Source organism: Narcine bancroftii, chromosome 2 (assembly GCF_036971445.1).
Source record: "Narcine bancroftii isolate sNarBan1 chromosome 2, sNarBan1.hap1, whole genome shotgun sequence".
NCBI lineage: Eukaryota > Metazoa > Chordata > Chondrichthyes > Torpediniformes > Narcinidae > Narcine > Narcine bancroftii.
Window position 1 is genome coordinate 64,618,426 of NC_091470.1, and position 18,536 is coordinate 64,636,961.

General features: G+C 40.0%; 1 protein-coding gene across 12 annotated transcripts in view; it reads right to left on the reverse strand.

Moving 5' to 3' along the window:
• Window positions 1–18,536, reverse strand: part of daam1a (dishevelled associated activator of morphogenesis 1a) — a 146,065-nt gene that overhangs the window by 26,033 nt on the left and 101,496 nt on the right. For 11 of the 12 annotated variants that reach the window (XR_011351326.1, XM_069916879.1, XM_069916873.1 and 8 more), the window contains 2 exons: window positions 17,392–17,421; window positions 6,833–6,939 (listed from right to left, as the gene is read on the reverse strand). Coding sequence is in view for 11 of the 12 variants with exons in the window: in XM_069916879.1 (XP_069772980.1) it covers window positions 6,833–6,939; window positions 17,392–17,421 (137 nt within the window). In the remaining variant the exon portion in view is untranslated. The remainder of the gene's footprint in view (window positions 1–6,832; window positions 6,940–17,391; window positions 17,422–18,536) is intronic. The other variant, XM_069916881.1, reaches the window with a different exon arrangement.

An 18,536-nucleotide genomic window follows, 5' to 3' on the forward strand; every position in this document is an offset into this window, starting at 1 on the left:
GAATAAAAATATACTGAGAAAAACACTGGTAGCCATGAAAGAAATAGAAAAGATGCTTGAATGGTGCAGTGATGAATAGCTCACAACTTCAGAAACATGGGTTTGATCCTGAGAGGTGGAGCTGGCATATTATCCCTGTGCTTGCACAGCTCCCCACTCTCCCCCCCACCAAACCAAGTATTCCAGTTTCCTCCCACATGCCAGAAGATCTACTGGCTGGTAGCTTAAATTACAACTACAAATTGCCCCAGCATACAGAAGGATAGCAGAATATTCAAGGCGAGTGGGACAAGTATTGTGGGGATGGAAGACTAAGAATAATTGGATCAATTTATATGCATGCTTGATCACTGAACAAGCAATAGACAATTGACTAATTTCCGTGATGCATGACTCTAGATCAGTGGTTCTCAACCTTTTTCTTTCCAATCGCATACCACTTTAAGTAATCACTATGGCATAAGTGGGGGTAAAACACAGGATTCTATTGACACTGCGGGTAAGTGAAAAAAAAAACACACAAATGCTAGAGAAACTCAGCAGGTCAAACAGTGCCTTTATGTAGCAAAGGTGAAGATACGTCACCAACTTATCGGCTCCAGCCCGATAAGTTGCCAGACCTTTGCTATGGCATAGTGCTCTGTGATTAGTAAGGGATTACTTAAGGTGGGATGTAAGTGGCAAGGGGAGGTTGAGAATCACTGCTCTAGACCCAATTGTTATTAAAATATTTTGCTTGAGAAAAATTGTCTTTGGAGTTATGAAACTGTGCACGTAAGGAGTCAATTAGGTACAATTAAAACAGTGGTTTTCAAACTTTTTCTTTCCACCCACATGCCACCTTAAGCAAGCCCTTACTAATCACAGAGCACTTATGATGTAGGGATTACTTAAAGTGGTATATGGGTTGAAAGAAAAAGGTTGAGAACTACTGCCTTAAATGATCCGAAAAAAAAAGCATCCAAATTGTTCTGATGTTTCTGGTCTTCACCTGTAAAATAGTTATCTTCTCTTATAAAAACACAGAACTTTAAAGTAGTGATCAAAAAATACTGACAAAAAGAGGAAAAAAATCACCTCTTATTTCAAGTTATCACTAGGCTAACTATAAAGATTAGTACCAGCATCAGGAACTCCACTAATTTCACATACTTGGGGGCTAAAATTAATAAAAGATTTAAAGATTTATATATACTCAATTTTATTCCTCTATTTGAGTACCATATTTTTACACATATAACAATTAATAGAAGGGATGGGAAAGTCGAACTGGCAATTTATAGCAGGCGTAGGAATATAATAGTGGCATTGAAAGAATGCGTACAATTTATAGTGGCCGTGGGAAAGACTTGCCAGCAATTTATAGTGAGCGTGGGAATGTTATAGTGAGTTTCAGAATATAATGGCAATAAAGAGCGCGCACGATTTATGGGAAAGATGCAATTTATAGTGAGCGTGGGAATGTTATAGTGAGTTTCAGAATATAATGGCAATGAAAGAGTGCGCACAATTTATGGGAAAGATGCAATTTAGAGTGACTGGGAATGTTTTAGTGAGTTTCAGAATATAATGGCAATGAAAGAGCGCGCATGATTTATGGGAAAGATGCAATTTATAGTGAGCGTGGGAATGTTATAGGGGACAAGAGAGATATAATAGCAACAATGAAAAAACGTGCACAATTTAGAGCGGGCGTGGGAAATTTTGATCTTGGGAATATCTCTTTGTACTGAATGCCATGATATTTCTATAAACAGGATATTCTGGCTAGGGCACTGTACCTTATCACTGATAATTGCTCAGACACTTCCCTGAGGGAAGAGATTAACATATCAAGTGCCTTTGACTTGAGGCATTAGAATTAAAAAATCTTGCTTGTCTGAAGCCTATCTTTGATCTATTTAATTGATTCCTCTCCAAAGCTTGTTAATGTGTTGCGCAGGATATCATCTATATAATGGGTGATTAACACCTCTGGGTTGGAGATTAACTTTGGCTGATACTGGTACGTGCTTTGTTTCATTCCTATTTAAATACAAAGTGCTTTTGTCAGTCAGAATTTAGAATACTACACCTGTGTGGTAAATGTATATACACTTCATTGGAAAATATGCTTTTTTTTTTACACAATTTATGATTTCCTATGCATTATATGCATGTGTGCATTATATACGTGTGCAAGTTATAGGAGTGGAAAAACATGGCCATTATGGTGAAAAAAATCAAGAAAAATAGCTGTTGCCTCAAAGACTGGAAATCTGACGCATATTTCTGCATATTCTTTTGCAGTAGTTATTCATTTAAATTAGATTTAGAGGATTCCTTTAAAAGAAATTTTAAAAATACAAGCTCCTATTAGAACACAAAGACCATAAAGATCACCAGTGCCAAACCAATCTTCAAGGAGCAGTTACATGGCTGACTAAGCAGGAACCAGTCCAGTTCATCAGTCGATTCATGGAAATCGGAAGCTCAGCCACAATAAATCTGCAGCAAGTAATCTCTAGTGGAGAGTCAAGTCTTCTTCCTTGGAGAACTATTGCATAGTCAATTTAATTTTGGCTTTGCATTCTCAGCATGCTTACAGCATCTCTGAGGCAGGATACAACCAGAGACCATCGCCACCTGCTGCATGACATTCCATAACCAGCTGCTCGAACTTGCAGAAGAATAAATGAGCAAGATACTCTAGTCACAAAAGTATGCATTTTGGCAGGTGAAACACATTACTTAGGTGTAGTCACTGACATCATTCTAAAATGGCAATGTTTTAACATTTGTCAAGTCATGTAATTTTTTTCAGCTGCACTTTTCATTCTGTTCCATCTAATCTTTTGTCCTTTTCATTCTTTTAAAGAGCTTCAAAAAGTTGACTTGATATTTTCCTAAGTGTTTCACACACACAGTAAATTGTAACTTCAGTGTGAAGAAAGCTATACTTTCAACGGAACTTCCTCTTTTCTCCATTGAATGAATACTCAATTGTGTCAGGGAAAGCCAAAGTTTTACTGGCAAAATTTTAAAAGTACTGTCCCAAAGGTTGAGCATCATTCAATAGAAATTCTGATAGGATAATGGAATGCACGGGTCTCCATCAAACAGATGTCTGCTGCTTCCTATTTGGCAATGTCCCAAAAATGGGAATCTTACTTTGCAATATTCATCCTCCAATAATGCAATTATAGAACATAAAGCAAAATAGTACAGGCCCTTCGGCCCTCAATATTGTGCCAACCCATATATTCCTACCTTAAAAGAAATGGTAAACCCTCCCTACTTAATAACGCTCCATGTGTCTAAGAGACTCTTGAACGTCCCCAATATTTCAGCCTCCACCACCATCCCCGGCAAGGCATTCCAAGCCCCCACAACTCTCTGTGTAAATGAAAAACTTACCCCTGATGTCTCCCTTAAACTTCCCTCCCTTAACTTTGTACACATGTCCTTTGGTGTTTGCTGATCCTGCCCTGGGAAACAGGTGCTGGCTGTTCACCTTATCTATGCTGCTCATAATCTTGTAGTCCTCTATCAAATCTCCTCTCATCCTTCTACGCTCCAAAGTAAAAAGTCCCAGCCCTGCTAACTTCATAAGATTTGTTTCCCAATCCAGGCAGCATCCTGGTAAATCTCCTCTGCACCCTCTCCATAGCTTCCACATTCTTCCTATAATGAGGTAATCAGAACTGAACACAATAGTCCAAGTGTGGTCTTAACAAAGATTTATACAAAACAGTATTTTTAAAAATGCCCTTTGAAGTTGACAAAATAACTTGCCATCTCCAAATAAGACCAGGAGGATCCTTCCAAACCAAATAAACAAATTTAAGAAGTGCTACAGAAAGTCATTCAACAACTATTAAGCTGATGTCATAAACCACAACCAGTTACTTTTGTATTCAAACAAATTTCATTATCTGACACTTTCATTTTTGATTCAATTAACCAATATCTAGCTTACTACAAACGCATCCTTCTTGCCAGCTTCCAGAAGTTCCTGCAGCAACAGGAAACACCATGAACTATGAAGGAGATGCACAGCATCCTGAACTCTGATGAAGGAAATGGACTCCTTTCACTGTAGCCAAAAAAGCTGAAACATCTCCACTGCCTTGGAACCTCAACATATAAACAGAAACCATCAAAGGAAGGCCATGAAGGAGAACTTCAGCTGAACATTTAGCAGTCTCTTCACCATGTCATCTAGAAGGTGAAAAATGACAACAGCAGCTCTGACCATTTAATGATCCGATAGATATCAATGAGAGCTCTGACCCTGATCTTACACCATATAACCATTAACGGAGCGGAAACAGGCCATGTTGGCCGTTTGAGTCCGCACCGGTTCACACTGCAAAGATAATTTGGTGGAGATAAAAAATAAAATTCTATAAATAAAAATGGCTATACCCTCTCTTGTCCAAAGCAAATAAAAGTAGAAAAATAAAAATAATTTCTCATACAACATAATATTATCCCTTTTGATGCTGAGATAGCACCCAGATATTTTTCCTTCAGCAGAAATTATGACAGCCGCCAGATTATTTGAAAGGGTTTCAAAGACAATCCACCAAATGTATTTTGGTTTACAAATGATCAGAATTAAAATGTTCATGATTCAATGCTTTTCAACACTGATACCCTGAGACAGATAACAGAATTGATTGCACCTTGCTACAAAGGTTTTAATGAACCACTAGCTATATTCAACCCTCTGACACAAACTGTGAGAGTAACCTTCAGAAGGACTCATTCAGAGCAGAATTGTTGCATCATTAAAAGCAAACAGGGCAATATATAAATAATATTCAATATCAAAATGGAAATCAACATTTAAGCTACTTTCTGAAGCTTACATTGGAGTAAGACGTCAAACACTAAAGGACAAAGTTAGCAAATAACTCAAGTGATACAAAACATGCAATTGCTGATGCATTGGCAAAAAAATTAAAATGTCATCTATTTAAGTGCAATAATTAATTTCCATTATTGCCAAACAGCTAAACTGTACGATGTGGTAGCAAACTAGCCTTGCAGAGACAAAGACCTTTCCTTCGTTATTTAGTCACATTAAGTCCAGGGTCAATGTTTTGGAGTGACTTGGGCAGGTGGCATGTGAAACTGGAAGCGTGATGGCTATCTGAGATCGATAAACAGGAAGGAAGGTGTCAAGGAGGTAGAGGGACTAAAGGAATCGAGGAGAAAGCATATAGTCAGGAATGGGCAAAAAAAACGTCAAGCCAAGATGGTGGGAAAGAGGAGCTGAGTCACACACCAATTACCCTGGGACAGAGAGCCAAAAGAATTTAAGAGCTATCTGAGATTCACAGCTTCAACTGACTTTGTGCTGAATCAGGCCTAATAATGCGGTGAAGGCCTTCTTCTGCATGCCTGATCCAAATAGAGACCACACACCAAATGAAAATGAAGGATATAGTACACAGGCATTCAATAATAGCCCACTTCACTCCACTGCATGTCCAGTTCTTCCATGCAGATGGTCTGGAAGGAAAATTATCACATTGCTACAAACTCCCTAACTTTCATATACATTTAATTTTTCACTTAAATTGAAAGCACAATGTTGTGCACTCTTATTTCATGATCTTTGTCACAATTGAATAATGTTAAACTGCTCCATCTTCTATCAATCTCCAAATAATTTGAACTCTTTATTGTCTTTTTCAGGACAAGTAAATGATACAGTAAGATTCCAATAAACAGCTTTCCCAACACTGCAGAAAACCTCAGTGCAGCATCCTGCAATGTTTGCTGTGCTCCTCCTCCACTCAAAAGGGAGTTCAAGTCATTTTGGAAGACAATATTTATCCCAAGGAGAACAATCATTATTAAAAAGTAAACAGACATTATTCATTTTACATAATTCATGGACAGGCCCAAAAGAAGTTTGACAGGGACTTCAGCAAGCACACTCCCACATTTTCAGAGGACAATGCAAGTTGTAAACAAAGAAAAACCCCTGATAAATGAGCGATACCTTCGTGTTAGAACATGAAATGCAGAGTATCCTCAAACTCAAGACTGTTTTTCATGGGTTAAAAGGATCAGTCAGCGCCGTTGATATAATATCTACTTTAGAGTTTGAACAGCAGGCCACTAAACATTGAAATGTTGCTTTTAAAATATGCCCTTCTCAATCTCAGAACGTCGCAAGGCACTTTACACTCAATTAGCGATTGTGATTTTTCATAGTTGCTGCAATTTGTACAGCCACACATTTAACATTTCAACATAATAAAGATAATGCTGAATGTGCACATTAAACAAACGTAGATGGGTCAATTTGCCAATGCAGTACAGAATACACAAATGGCTTTGTAGAGCAAACACTGAAGGCAAAACAGGGCCACAAAAGATATCAAAAGTAAAACACAAAAATCTACAGACACCACTGCAGACAACAAAAGATATCATCTTGTTGAAAGCCATCAAATGCAGAATCATATGCAATTGATTTTCTTTTGAAAGTCACTCACTGCCTGGCTATGTGTCAGAGTTCCAAAATCAAAAGTAATAAATGGCAATAAAAGAGTGGAGAAGAAAAATGAAGTGGAAGGCAAAAATCCTGGTTCAATATTTCCAACTCATTGAGGAGAAACATCAACTCCTTTGTAATATCTCAGAAGAGAATACTTTAAGCTGCCATTCCTGTTCTGCCCCAATCACTGCAGATTTGTGATTGTGTGCATGGTACAGCAGATTCTTTATGTATCTACAAGTTATGGCTATTTCAAAATTTTAAAAGGTGCAAGCTAGAACGTTAACTGCAGTAATAGTTTCAAACTTTTTTTGCAATATGTAATAAAATCATTACCTGGATAGAAGAATATTGCAATTCTGGGCTCTCCTCCCATCTATTACAGACAATTCTTTGACTTTCTTGGTGGAACTTAATGTGTCTTCATTAGATTCTGTCTCTCTCTGTGTGCAAAAAATTACAAGATTGCATTAGAAACTAAAATCAATAGCCTGATGAAACTATTTTAGTATCTTCATCCCCTATTTGAAAACTAAAGCATCCCACTAAATTGGCTGTTCAGTGTCCCAGGATAGGAATGGGGGTTTGGCTTTTTACATGTAACCTCTCCTAACTGGGACATTGAACGCTTTCACACTTGCAAGGAGCCATCCCTGGGGACATCATGGCGCATCAAGTGATGGTGGACCTGCCCTAAAATCCTGATCAATGTATTATGATCTTATATTTGAACAAAATTAATTATAACATAATTAAGCTTTATGTACAGCACAGTATAAGCCCTTCAGCTCCTGTTGTTGTTGTGCCGACCTATATAAATGAACCTTTAAAAGGAACTGTGGGAAAGTGCAAGCAATAAATAGTAATAGCGGACAATTTTTAAACAGCATGAGAAAGTTGGTAGCACTATTGCATACAATTTATAAATACCGTGGGAAAAAGCGATGGCAGACCTGTCCTCCCAGAATTCCATGCGGCAGAGATAGGGCTGTATGCCCGGTTGCATACCTGGAGCATTCATTGAGGGGTTTCTCTACAGCACAGCATTCTAGGAAGTCAGGTCTGCCATTACTTTTCTCCCCCCGCCCCCCCCCCCCCCCCACGGTCTTTATAAATTGTGTGCTATAACATTACCAATTGTCCCATGCTGTTTAAAAATTGTCCACTATTGCTATTTATTTCCCCTCTCTCTCCCCCACTGCAACTTTCCCATGACAAAGTTTATACCTTCATTTTAATCTTTTGTACTCACGCAAAAACTTGGGTCATTTCAATCCCACAATCCAATTAGTACTTTCACACTTTCCCAATTGCAATGCCGGTCGGTGACTGCAGATGCCGGGGATTGTACAAGCAGTTGAGGCCATCAATCCCTGGCATGAGATGACTTCATCTGATGCCGGTGTTGAGCTGATTCTGCTTTCACACTTGCCAATTTAAAGGCCAATTGGCGTTTGATTCCTGGGATCACTTGCAAGTGTGAAAGGGAATTAAGTATAGTTGCCTATTTCTTAATATTTGGAATGATCTATGAAACCTTAAAGCTAAATATATTGTCCAAGTATGATTAAATCTTTACTTTTTATGTAAATAGTACAAACCCACTGTTATGTCTCTGTGTTACTTGGGAGACTTCTTAAATAACTTAGAGGTGCAAGATTCAAATAACAAAAGAGAGTTTACTCACTGATACCTTCCACCATCTCAGGAAACTGTTCACACACTCATACATACGCCCCACAGTGCTGCACTACAGTTACAACAGTGAGAAGAGTGTATTCTTACACAATTACAAAATAGTTCATATTATCCTGACTATATAACATTCCTCCTTCTCAAGATAAAGAAAAATGTAGTGCTCTTTATCACTTTCTTTCCAGTGCAACATAAGTAACTGAACTTGTACACTAGTTTATTTACACAACTGTTTTTAATAGTTCTTATCGATATCGCACTGGCAGCAATATGTTGCTTCGCCATCTTATGGATTTGGCTGTGACCATTGGGCTCTGTGTTGCTGATACATGTGTAGGTGATGTAGCTTGTTGCGCTTCACCTGACAACTGCTGTGTTGATTATTCAGTATTAGTGGTTGTGGTCTCATCACTTAATTCTTCACTTGATATTGGTGTTGCAGGTTTTGCTGGTATTAAAGTTTTCTGCTTCATCGCATCTTGCGTCGGCCGGATGTGAATTCTGTTCCTCCTCAGTTGATTGCCAGAGTCAGTCTTGACAATGCATCTGAAGAACTTTGCTGGGGTCTATGTTTTCAACATCAACTCTTGAATATGCACAAGCTGCCCTCTGAAGAGCTTTGGCAGTGTTTGTGCATGTTTTTTTTTTATAATGCTGCTGCCCCTCTTCTTGCATGTCAGCCAGTCTTCTTCTGGCTTCCTCCTGGTCTTCTGGAGGGTTTATTTTGATTGGCAGAGTTGTTTTATATCTTCTGTCATCTAGAAGTTCTGCCAGGGACTTCATGTCAGCCCTTAAAGGTTTTGCTCGTAATGATAGAAGAGCGAGGTATGGGTCTTCTTTTGTTTTGCGGCCCTTAAAACTAGTGTGCATTTTACAGTTTGCACTGGTCTTTCAATGAATTCATGACCTTTGGGGTAGTATGGGAATGTTGTAGTGATAACAAACAGCCAGCTTTCTGAATTCTTGTGACGTGAACTGTATTCCATTGTCACATATTACTTCAAGTATTCAGCAAGGAGTGCTCTCATATCTGAGGTAATAATTGATGCTCTCAGGTCTTTCACCCTTTTGACAAATGGAAATTTAAGAGTAGTGAAAGGCTACTATTAAATACCACTCTTGATTCTCAGTGAACAAGTCTGTTCCCACTGTGTGCCATGGCATGGCAGGTACTTCGGTAGAAATCATTTTCTCTTTTTGTTATGCATTGCTATTGATTCTTTTGGATATTTTCTTCTTCTGGATCTCATAATTGACAGAGATCAACTGCAACTCCCGGCAGCTATCCAGACCAAGAACTGCTGATCCATCTGCATCTACATCTGCACATACAGAGGATGTTCTTTCCCTATGGCAGCCATTGATCTTAGCTCTCCCTAGCTGCTTGATCGTGGGCCGTTAATGTGACATTTGCTGTTTCCAATGCACCGTCTTTTGGATACCCTTTTATTATGTTCTCTGGGAACATCTGGCAGTAGAGTCTGAGTGGAAGGATGTTGCTTTGTGATCCAGTATCCAGCATCACCTTTAGGCTTATTCTGAATTTTCCTCTGTATCTTGATCCTTGTATGCAACTCGTTTCCTTCTTTCATCTCACCTGACATCTCGTGAAAGCGTATGGATTCTATGTCCAGTATCTGGGTGTCGGAGTCCTCATTGTTGTTTCCTTTCATGTGGTGGATCTTCTTCTTGTCTTTTTTCTTCACTGGCATTACTGCTTTCTTCATTCCAGACTTGTACATCTTCACCCAGTGGCTTGCTTTACCACGGGCTCTACATTCAGAACTGTATGCGGGGTATTTGTTTCGATCACTGAAGGGGTGTTGTCTGCCACACTTCCTGCAGGACCTGGAGGTTTGAACTTTTCTGATTGTGTTCTTTATAGAATCAACCCTTCCTTTTCTTTGCTCTGGGTGGGTCTGCATAGATAGGGATTTCATTTGTGTCTTCATAGCTTTGAAGGCTCTGGCTGTGTCAATAGCTTCAGCCAGCTTCAAGCTATGCTTCCCTATAAGGGACTTTTGTATATGTGTGAGAATCATAAGGTAGTGATCATGGGAGATTTTAACTTCCCTCACATTGATTGGGATACCCATACAGTTAGAGGGCTGGATGGGCTAGAGTTCGTTAAATGTGTTCAAGATTGTTTTCTGAATCAATTAGTAGAAGAACCGACTCGGGACAGTGTAATACTGGATCTCCTGTTAGGGAACGAGCCAGGTCAGGGATCAGACGTTAATGTTGGAGATCCAATTGGGTCTAGTGATCATAATTCTGTTAGTTTTAAGGTAGTTTTAGGGAAGAGCAAGGAGGGGCCTAAAGTTGAGGTTCTGGATTGGAAAAGAGCAAATTTCGAAGGAATAAGAAGGGATTTGGGGAGTATTGAGTGGGACAGGATATTTTCAGGTGAGGGTGTAAATGAAAAATGGAGGATATTCAAAAAAGAAATTTTGAGGGTACAGAGTAGTTATGTCCCAGTGAGGATCAAAGGAAAGGCTGGAAGTTATAGGGAGGCTTGGTTTTCGAGGAATATTGGAAATTTGGTTAGGAGAAAAAGGGAGGTGTACAAGAAGTATAAAGAACAGGGAGCTGACAATTTGAAGGAGGACTACAAGGAGTGTAGAAGGAATCTTAAGAAAGAAATTAAAAAGGCCAAAAAAAGGCATGAAGAGGCTTTGGCAGACAGAGTAAAAATAAATCCAAAGGCTTTCTATAAGTACATTAAAAGTAAAAGATTAGTGAGGGATAAAATTGGACCCTTTGTAGATAGTGAGGGTAGGCTGAGTGAGAAGTCAGAGGAAATGGGGGAAATTTTGAATGATTTCTTTGCCTCGGTATTCACCAAGGAAAAAAATATTGAACCAGTTGAGGTAAAGAAAAATAGCGGGGAGGTATTGAAGCATATAAGGATAACCGAGGAGGTAGTGATGGGTATGTTGAAAAAGATAAAGGTGGATAAATCTCCGGGACCGGACAAAATATTCCCAAGGACACTCAGGGAGGCTAGTGGACAGATAGTGGGGCCATTAACAGAGATATTTAGGATGTCACTGGCCATGAAGGTAGTGCCAAAGGATTGGAGGGTGGCGCATGTGGTTCCGCTGTTTAAGAAAGGGTCTAAATGTAAACCTGGGAATTATAGGCTCGTGAGTCTGACGTCTGTGGTGGGCAAGTTGATGGAAAGTATTCTGAGGGATGGTATTTACAAATATTTGGAGGTACAGGGATTGCTAGGGAGTAATCAGCATGGTTTTGTCAGGGGTAGATCATGCTTGACAAACCTAATTGAGTTTTTCGAGGGGGTTACAAAAAAGGTTGATGAAGGGAAAGGTGTGGATGTTGTCTATTTAGACTTTAGTAAAGCTTTTGACAAAGTTCCCCACAGGAGGTTAGGAAAAAAGGTGGAGGCATTAGGTATAAATGAGGAGGTAGTGAAATGGATTCAGCAATGGTTGGATGGGAGGTGTCAGAGAGTAGTGGTAGAAAATTGTTTGTCCAATTGGAGGCCGGTGACTAGTGGATTTCCTCAGGGATCGGTCCTCAGTCCACTATTGTTTGTTATATATATTAACGATCTGGAAGTAGGGGTGGAGAATTGGATAAGCAAGTTTGCAGATGATATAAAGATTGGTGGTGTTGTGGACAGTGAGGAAGATTACCGTAGATTAAAAGGTGATTTAGGAAGGCTGGAGGTGTGGGCTGAGAAATGGCTGATGGAATTTAATAGATAAGTGTGAGGTGTTACATTTTGGAAAGGCAAATCTAAATAGGTCATATACATTGAATGGTAGGCTATTGAGATGTGCAGAGCAACAAAGGGATTTAGGAGTGATGGTAAATAGTACCCTCAAGGCTGATACTCAGGTAGATGGTGTGGTGAAGAAGGCATTTGAAATGTTGGCCTTCATAAATCGGAGTATTGAATTCAAGAGTAGGGAGGTTATGATGAAATTGTACAAGGCATTGGTGAGGCCAAATTTGGCGTACTGTGTACAGTTTTGGTCACCAAATTATAGGAAAGATATAAACAAAATAGAGAGAGTGCAGAGAAGGTTCACAAGAATGTTGACAGGATTTCAAGGTTTGAGTTACAGGGAAAGGTTGTGCAGACTGGGGATTTTTTCTCTGGAGCTTAGAAGATTGAGAGGGGACTTGATAGAGGTGTTTAAGATTTTAAAAGGGACAGACAGAGTAAATGTGGATTGGCTTTTTCAATTAAGAGTGGGGGAGATTCAAACTAGAGGCATGGTTTAAGATTGAAGGGGGAAAATTTAAGGGGAACATGAGGGGAAATTTCTTAACGCAAAGGGTGGTAGGGATGTGGAATGAGCTTCCGACAGACGTGGTTGAGGCGGGATCATTGGTTAATTTAAGGAAAGTCTGGATAGTTACATGGTTAGGAGAGGACTGGAGGGGTATGGACTGGGTGCTGGTCAGTGGGACTAGGAGGGTGGGAATTTGCTACGGCATGGACTAGTAGGGCCGATGCCTGTTCTGTGCTGTAAGCGGTTATATGGTTATATGGGATGGACACTCCCCCATATTAGTTGATCAACTAATCTTTCCTCTATATCCTTTTCTTTCTTTTTTTTTTGGTTCCCCTCCCTACCCACCCCTCCTCCTCCTCCTCCCCTCTATATCCTTAAATCTGCATTTTGCAGCAACAATTTTTAGTCTAGTGAGGAAGTTATCAACAGTTTCATCAGTCTCTTGCATTAAGCCTTGAAATTCATTGTGTTTAATTCTATGATAGACCTGGGTTCAAGGTGAGAAACAAACTTTGCAAATATCTGCTCTGGATCATTTTTCTCCACCTCTGTAAGCTCCCACCTATTAAACATGTCAAGGCCTCGCTCCCCTGTCCAGAGAAATATATAACTGACCTTCTCTTCTGCTGTTGCATTTTTAAAATAGCTTTTGAATGCTAAATGGCACTTCTGCTGAAACTTTTTAAATGATTCAATGTCTTCAACCTCCCCGTCCATCACTGGGTGACCTGCTGTTGCTCCAGCGATTTTTTCCAGTAAATTTTTTCTCTTCTTCCCATTCATATTTCAGTGACTTACAATCAATTGCATGGCTTTATTCTTGTTCTCTTATACCACTGCCACCATGTTGTCTCTGTGTTACTTGGGAGGCTTCTTAAATAACTTGGTCGCAAATAACAAAAGAGAGTTTACTCACTAATGCCTTCCACTATCTTGAAATGTTCACACACTCATATACATATGCTCCACAGTGGTGCACTACATTTACTATAGTGAGAAGGGTGTATTCTTACACGGTTACAAAATAGTTCACATTATCCTGACTATATAACACCCACAGACCAACAAATTCTATTTAGACCAGAAGACTTAGGATCAGACTTAGATAAGTCAGCTCCGCTATTCATATCACGACTGATGTATTTTTCCTTTCAATTCCATTCTCTTGCCTTCTTCCCATAACCTTCAAAGCTCTTATTAATCGAGAACTTATCAATCTCAGTTTTAGATATATTCAATGACTTTGCCTCCACAGTCATATGTGTCAATGAATTCCACAGATTTGCCACCCACTGGCTAAAGAAATTTTTCATCTCTGTACTAAAGGATGTACAGTACTGTTATTCTGAGGCCATGTCCTCTGGTCCTAGACTCTTCCACCTCTGGAAACATCTTCTCCACATCCATTCCATAGACCTTTCAATATTCAAAATGCTTCAGTGTGATTCCCCTCATTCTTCTAATCTCCAGCAAGTACAGGACCAGAGCCATTAAACACTGCTCATATGTTAATCCTCCCATCCCTGGGAACATACCCGTAAACCTGCTCTGAAACCTCTCCGCATATTGGCGGCAGTCCCATCAATTCCGTCGACTAAATAATTCACATATAGCATGAGAAACAGCAGATCCAATGCTGACTCCTGCGGAGCATCACTAGTGACTGGCAGCCAGCCAGAAAAGGCCCTCTTTATTTCCACTCTTCCTTTCTGTCAGTCAGCCAATCTTCTATCCATGTGCCTTTCTTTACCATTCCACCACGGGCTCCAATCTTGTTTAGCAACCTCATGTACAGCATTTTGTCAAAGGCCTTCTGAAAATCCATGTAAACAACATCCACTGACTCTCCTTTGTCTGTCCTGCTCATTATTTCCTTGAAAAACCTCAAGTATTTGTCAGTTAAGTTCTCCTCTGAAGGAAATCTTCGTGATTTTGGTCTATTTTATCTTGCACTTTCAAGTACTCCAAAACATCTTAATTATTGACTCTAACTCTCTTGCCAATCAATTAAGTTAGGCTAACTAACCTATAATTTCCTGTCTTTTGCCTCTCTCCCTTCTTAAACAGAGAGCCATTTGCAATTTTCCACTCCTATGAAACCTTTCCTGGCTCGAGTGATTCCTGGAAGATCTCTAATAGTAATGCATCCACATCCTCTTTCAGAAGTACCATTTTTTGAGGAAATTAACCTTCATAAAGCCCTTTTTGAATCTCAAGACATGTAAAATGGGCAAAAGGTGTCAAGAAAAAACACAATCAAATCCACACCCGTGGATCTTTAATGCACGCCAAAACCTTAGTGTACACAGGTATCCACCTCTTAATGTTCATATGTGCTGTGAAATTGGGCGTTATGCAATGTGAACGTTGTGCAAACAACATATTATTATATTTAGCAAAGCTGTATGGGATACTGTAGTGTACCTGTAAACTTTTTATTTGCAAGTAGGGATCAGTGTGGGGACTGACACGGGGCTGTGGGGTGAGAGTGGGGCAGTGGGATCAGTGTCGGGACCAAAATGGGGCTGTGGGCAGACAGCGGGGCAGTGGGATCAGTGTGGGGATTGTCAAGGGGCTGTGGGGAGAGAATGGGGCAGTAAGACCAGTGTGGGGACCAACAAAGACCTGTGGGGGAGTGGGGAAGAAGAGTGGAACAGTGGGATCAGTGTGTGGTACGACATGGGGGCTGTGGGGAGAGTGCGGGGCAGTGGGATTAGTGGGGACCCACAAGGAGCTGTCGGGAGAGAGCGGAATAGTGGGATCATTGTGGTGATTGACAAGGGGCTGTGGGGAAAGAGAGGGGCAGTCGGATTAGTGTGGGGACTGATACAGGGCTATGTGGAGAATGCGGGACATTAAGATCAGTGTGGGGACCAACAAAGGCCTGTGGGAGTGGGGGAAGGCCTGTGGGAGAGGCGGAAGAAGAGTGGGACAGAGGGATCAGTGTGTGGTATGGCATGGGGCTGTGGGGAGAGGACAAAATGTGGTGTAGCCAAGTTTGCGGATGACACTAAATTGAGTGGAAGAGCAAATTGTAATGAGGATGTGGAGAGTCTGCAGAGGGATATAGTTAAGCTGGATGAGTGGGCAAAGGTCTGGCAGATGGAGTACAATGTTAGTAAGTGTGAGGTTATCCACTTTGGCAAGAAAAATAAGAGCTGAATATTATTTAAAGGGTGAAAAACTACAGCATGCTGTAGTGTAGAGGGACTTGGGAGTGCTTGTGCATGAATCACAAAAAGTTAGGTTGCAGGTGCAGCAGGTTATTAAGAAGGCAAATGGAATGTTGGCCTTCAACGCTAGAGGAATTGAATTCAGGAGTAGGGAGGTAATGTTGCAACTGTATAAGGTACTGGTGAGACCGGCGCTGGAGTACTGGGTCCAATTCTGGTCTCCATATTTGAGGAAGGATATACTGGTTTTGGAGATGGTCCAGAGGAGGTTTACTAGGTTGATCCCTGGGATGAAGGGGTTGACTTATGATGAAAGATTAAATCATCTAGGATTGTATTCGCTCGAGTTCAAAAGACTGAGAGGAGATCTTATAGAAACATATAGGATTATGAAGGGTATGGATAGGATAGATGTAGGAAGGTTTTTTGAGCTGGCCGGGGAAACTAAAACGAGAGGACACAGTCTCAAGATTCGGGGGAGTAGATTTAGGACAGACAGAGATGAGGAAAAATAATTTTTCCCAGAGAGTAGTGAATGTTTGGAATTCTCTAACCAGGGAAGTGGTTGAGGCTGCCTCATTAAACATATTTAAAATTCGGTTTGATAAATTTTTACATGATAGAGGAATTAGGGGATATGGGGAGAAGGCAGGTAGGTGGAGTTAGGTCATAAATTAGATCAGCCATGATCTTATTGAATAGCGGAGCAGGCTCGATGGGCCATTTTTGGCCTACTCCTGTTCCTACTTCCTATGTTCCTATGAGACAGCAGGATAGTGGGATCAGAATGAGGATTGACAAGGGGCTGAGGGGAGAGAGTGGGGCAGTTGTATCAGTTTGGATACAAAGTATACAATTTCCTATAGCTACCGATTGCTTTTTCTAAATTGCTGTGGACTTGCTCACAGTAACTGAATAATTATGGGACCATGGACATATACGGGTATACCCTGCTTTACGAAACTAAAGCATTCCTATGAAACCTTTCATAAGATGAAATGGTGTAAAGCGAAGACCCATTCACTACTATTGGAGGCTTTTATCATAAAAATGAAAACCCATTCATAAAAGCGAACACTGCTTTCTTCATAAAAGTTAACTTTTGTAATTGGAGTATTCGTAAAGCGGGGTATACCTGTCTATGGTCAGATGTTGCCCGAACAGACGTTAAGCGGAGTATACCTGTAGTAAATAATTTTAAAATTCCTTTACACTTGCAATATTTGGATTAATTCCAGAGTTAAAACTAGTTTTTTTGCACAGCCCAATCCATCCTTACATGAAATCATACACACATTTTTCAAAAGTTATATTTTTACTTCAATAAGTACAAATAACGCAGTCAAATTTCAAGAAAATATTTCATGTTCTTAAAATCCCTTTTCATTTAATCACATTGAAATTTATTTGATTTATATTTCACAAGCTTGTTAATTTGCATTTGCATCTAATAGATTCCAACCCAAATAAAATACAACCATTATAAAGTAAATTAAATATTCTTAATTGTGAAAACTATGAGCACCCAAATTGCATGGAAATTAGAACTGCGATACAATAACACAAGTGGCATTTTATTTTAAAAAATTAATAGTATTCGAGTTGATTATGACACACATTACAAACTGAACATGGTGCACAAAATTGTTTCAGTGCTCATGACCAAAACTAACGGCAATACACATTTTCACCATTATAAACGTCAAGCTGCAATTTATGCAAGCAGATTCCTTGCATTGAATTAGAAACACAAGCTTACCTGCTTGGAATGATTGCTCAGATAGAAATCCTGAAGTGAAGGCCAAGGCAAAAGGAGGGTAACAGTAGCATCAGTGAATAGCAATGAAAAAATTGCAGTCCAGAAATTGTTGCAAAGTGGAAAATAAGACAGAGTACAATAACATAAGTAAATTATTTTCAAATCAGAATGTGATTGGAGAAATGCCACCATCAAGCAAGAATGCTATCTGCAATAATTAACCCTTTCAACATTACAAGGATAAACATTTTGGATATGTATCTGGGTTCAAATGGAATTTGCTATAGACATTCTCATCAAAGTTATTAGGTACATTTCAATTCTAATCTGTTTGCGAAATGGCAAATTAGATACAAAACTCCAAAATTATGAAGAAGATTGACATGGAGGACACCGACAATTGGCATCACTGGAGGAGAATTTTACTGGAGCTTACATAGTTCCTGCTGTTGAAAGGGTTTGAGCACCATTGGTAATCAAGCAGTAATGCTTCACATTATGTTGCAAAAGCTATAACATGCAAATCAGTGATAATTTAACAAGCCCAGGGATGTCTCAAATCAAATCCACAGCATTCTCAAGTTGGAGATTGAGCAGCAGCCAGATGTCATGATCCATGTTGGGACCAATGAAATGATAGGAAGGGAGATGAGAGCCTGCAAAGTGAATTCAGGAAGTCTCTGGATTACTACCTGTGCCATGAATAATGAAGCCAGAAATAGGAGGTTAATACATCTTAAAATAAGGCTAAGAAGACGGTATAGGAGGCAGGTAGTGCTGCCACTGGTGTGGATCCACAGGGCATGAGGAACAGAGATAGAGAGCTTTCACAGAGTCCAACCACCCATTCAACTACCCTCAGTTCTGCACAGGCTTTGAATGGCCTGTTAGAGAAGCCAAGAGTAATTTTATTTAAAATCCTGCAACTGCAGGGTCTGTGCCCAAGATCGTGGCGCCTATGAACTGCAGCAGCTACAAGGGGATGGAGACTTCAGGGGAGCAGAGGACTGGCGCGGGGCACCATAAAATGGGAAGACCATCTCCTGTCTGAGAAGAAGAAGCAGAGCAGCGGACCAGTGAGGGGGCTCTCCAGCAAAAACAGCAAAAGACCAACACATGCGGCCAGTTGCTGATGAATTGACGCA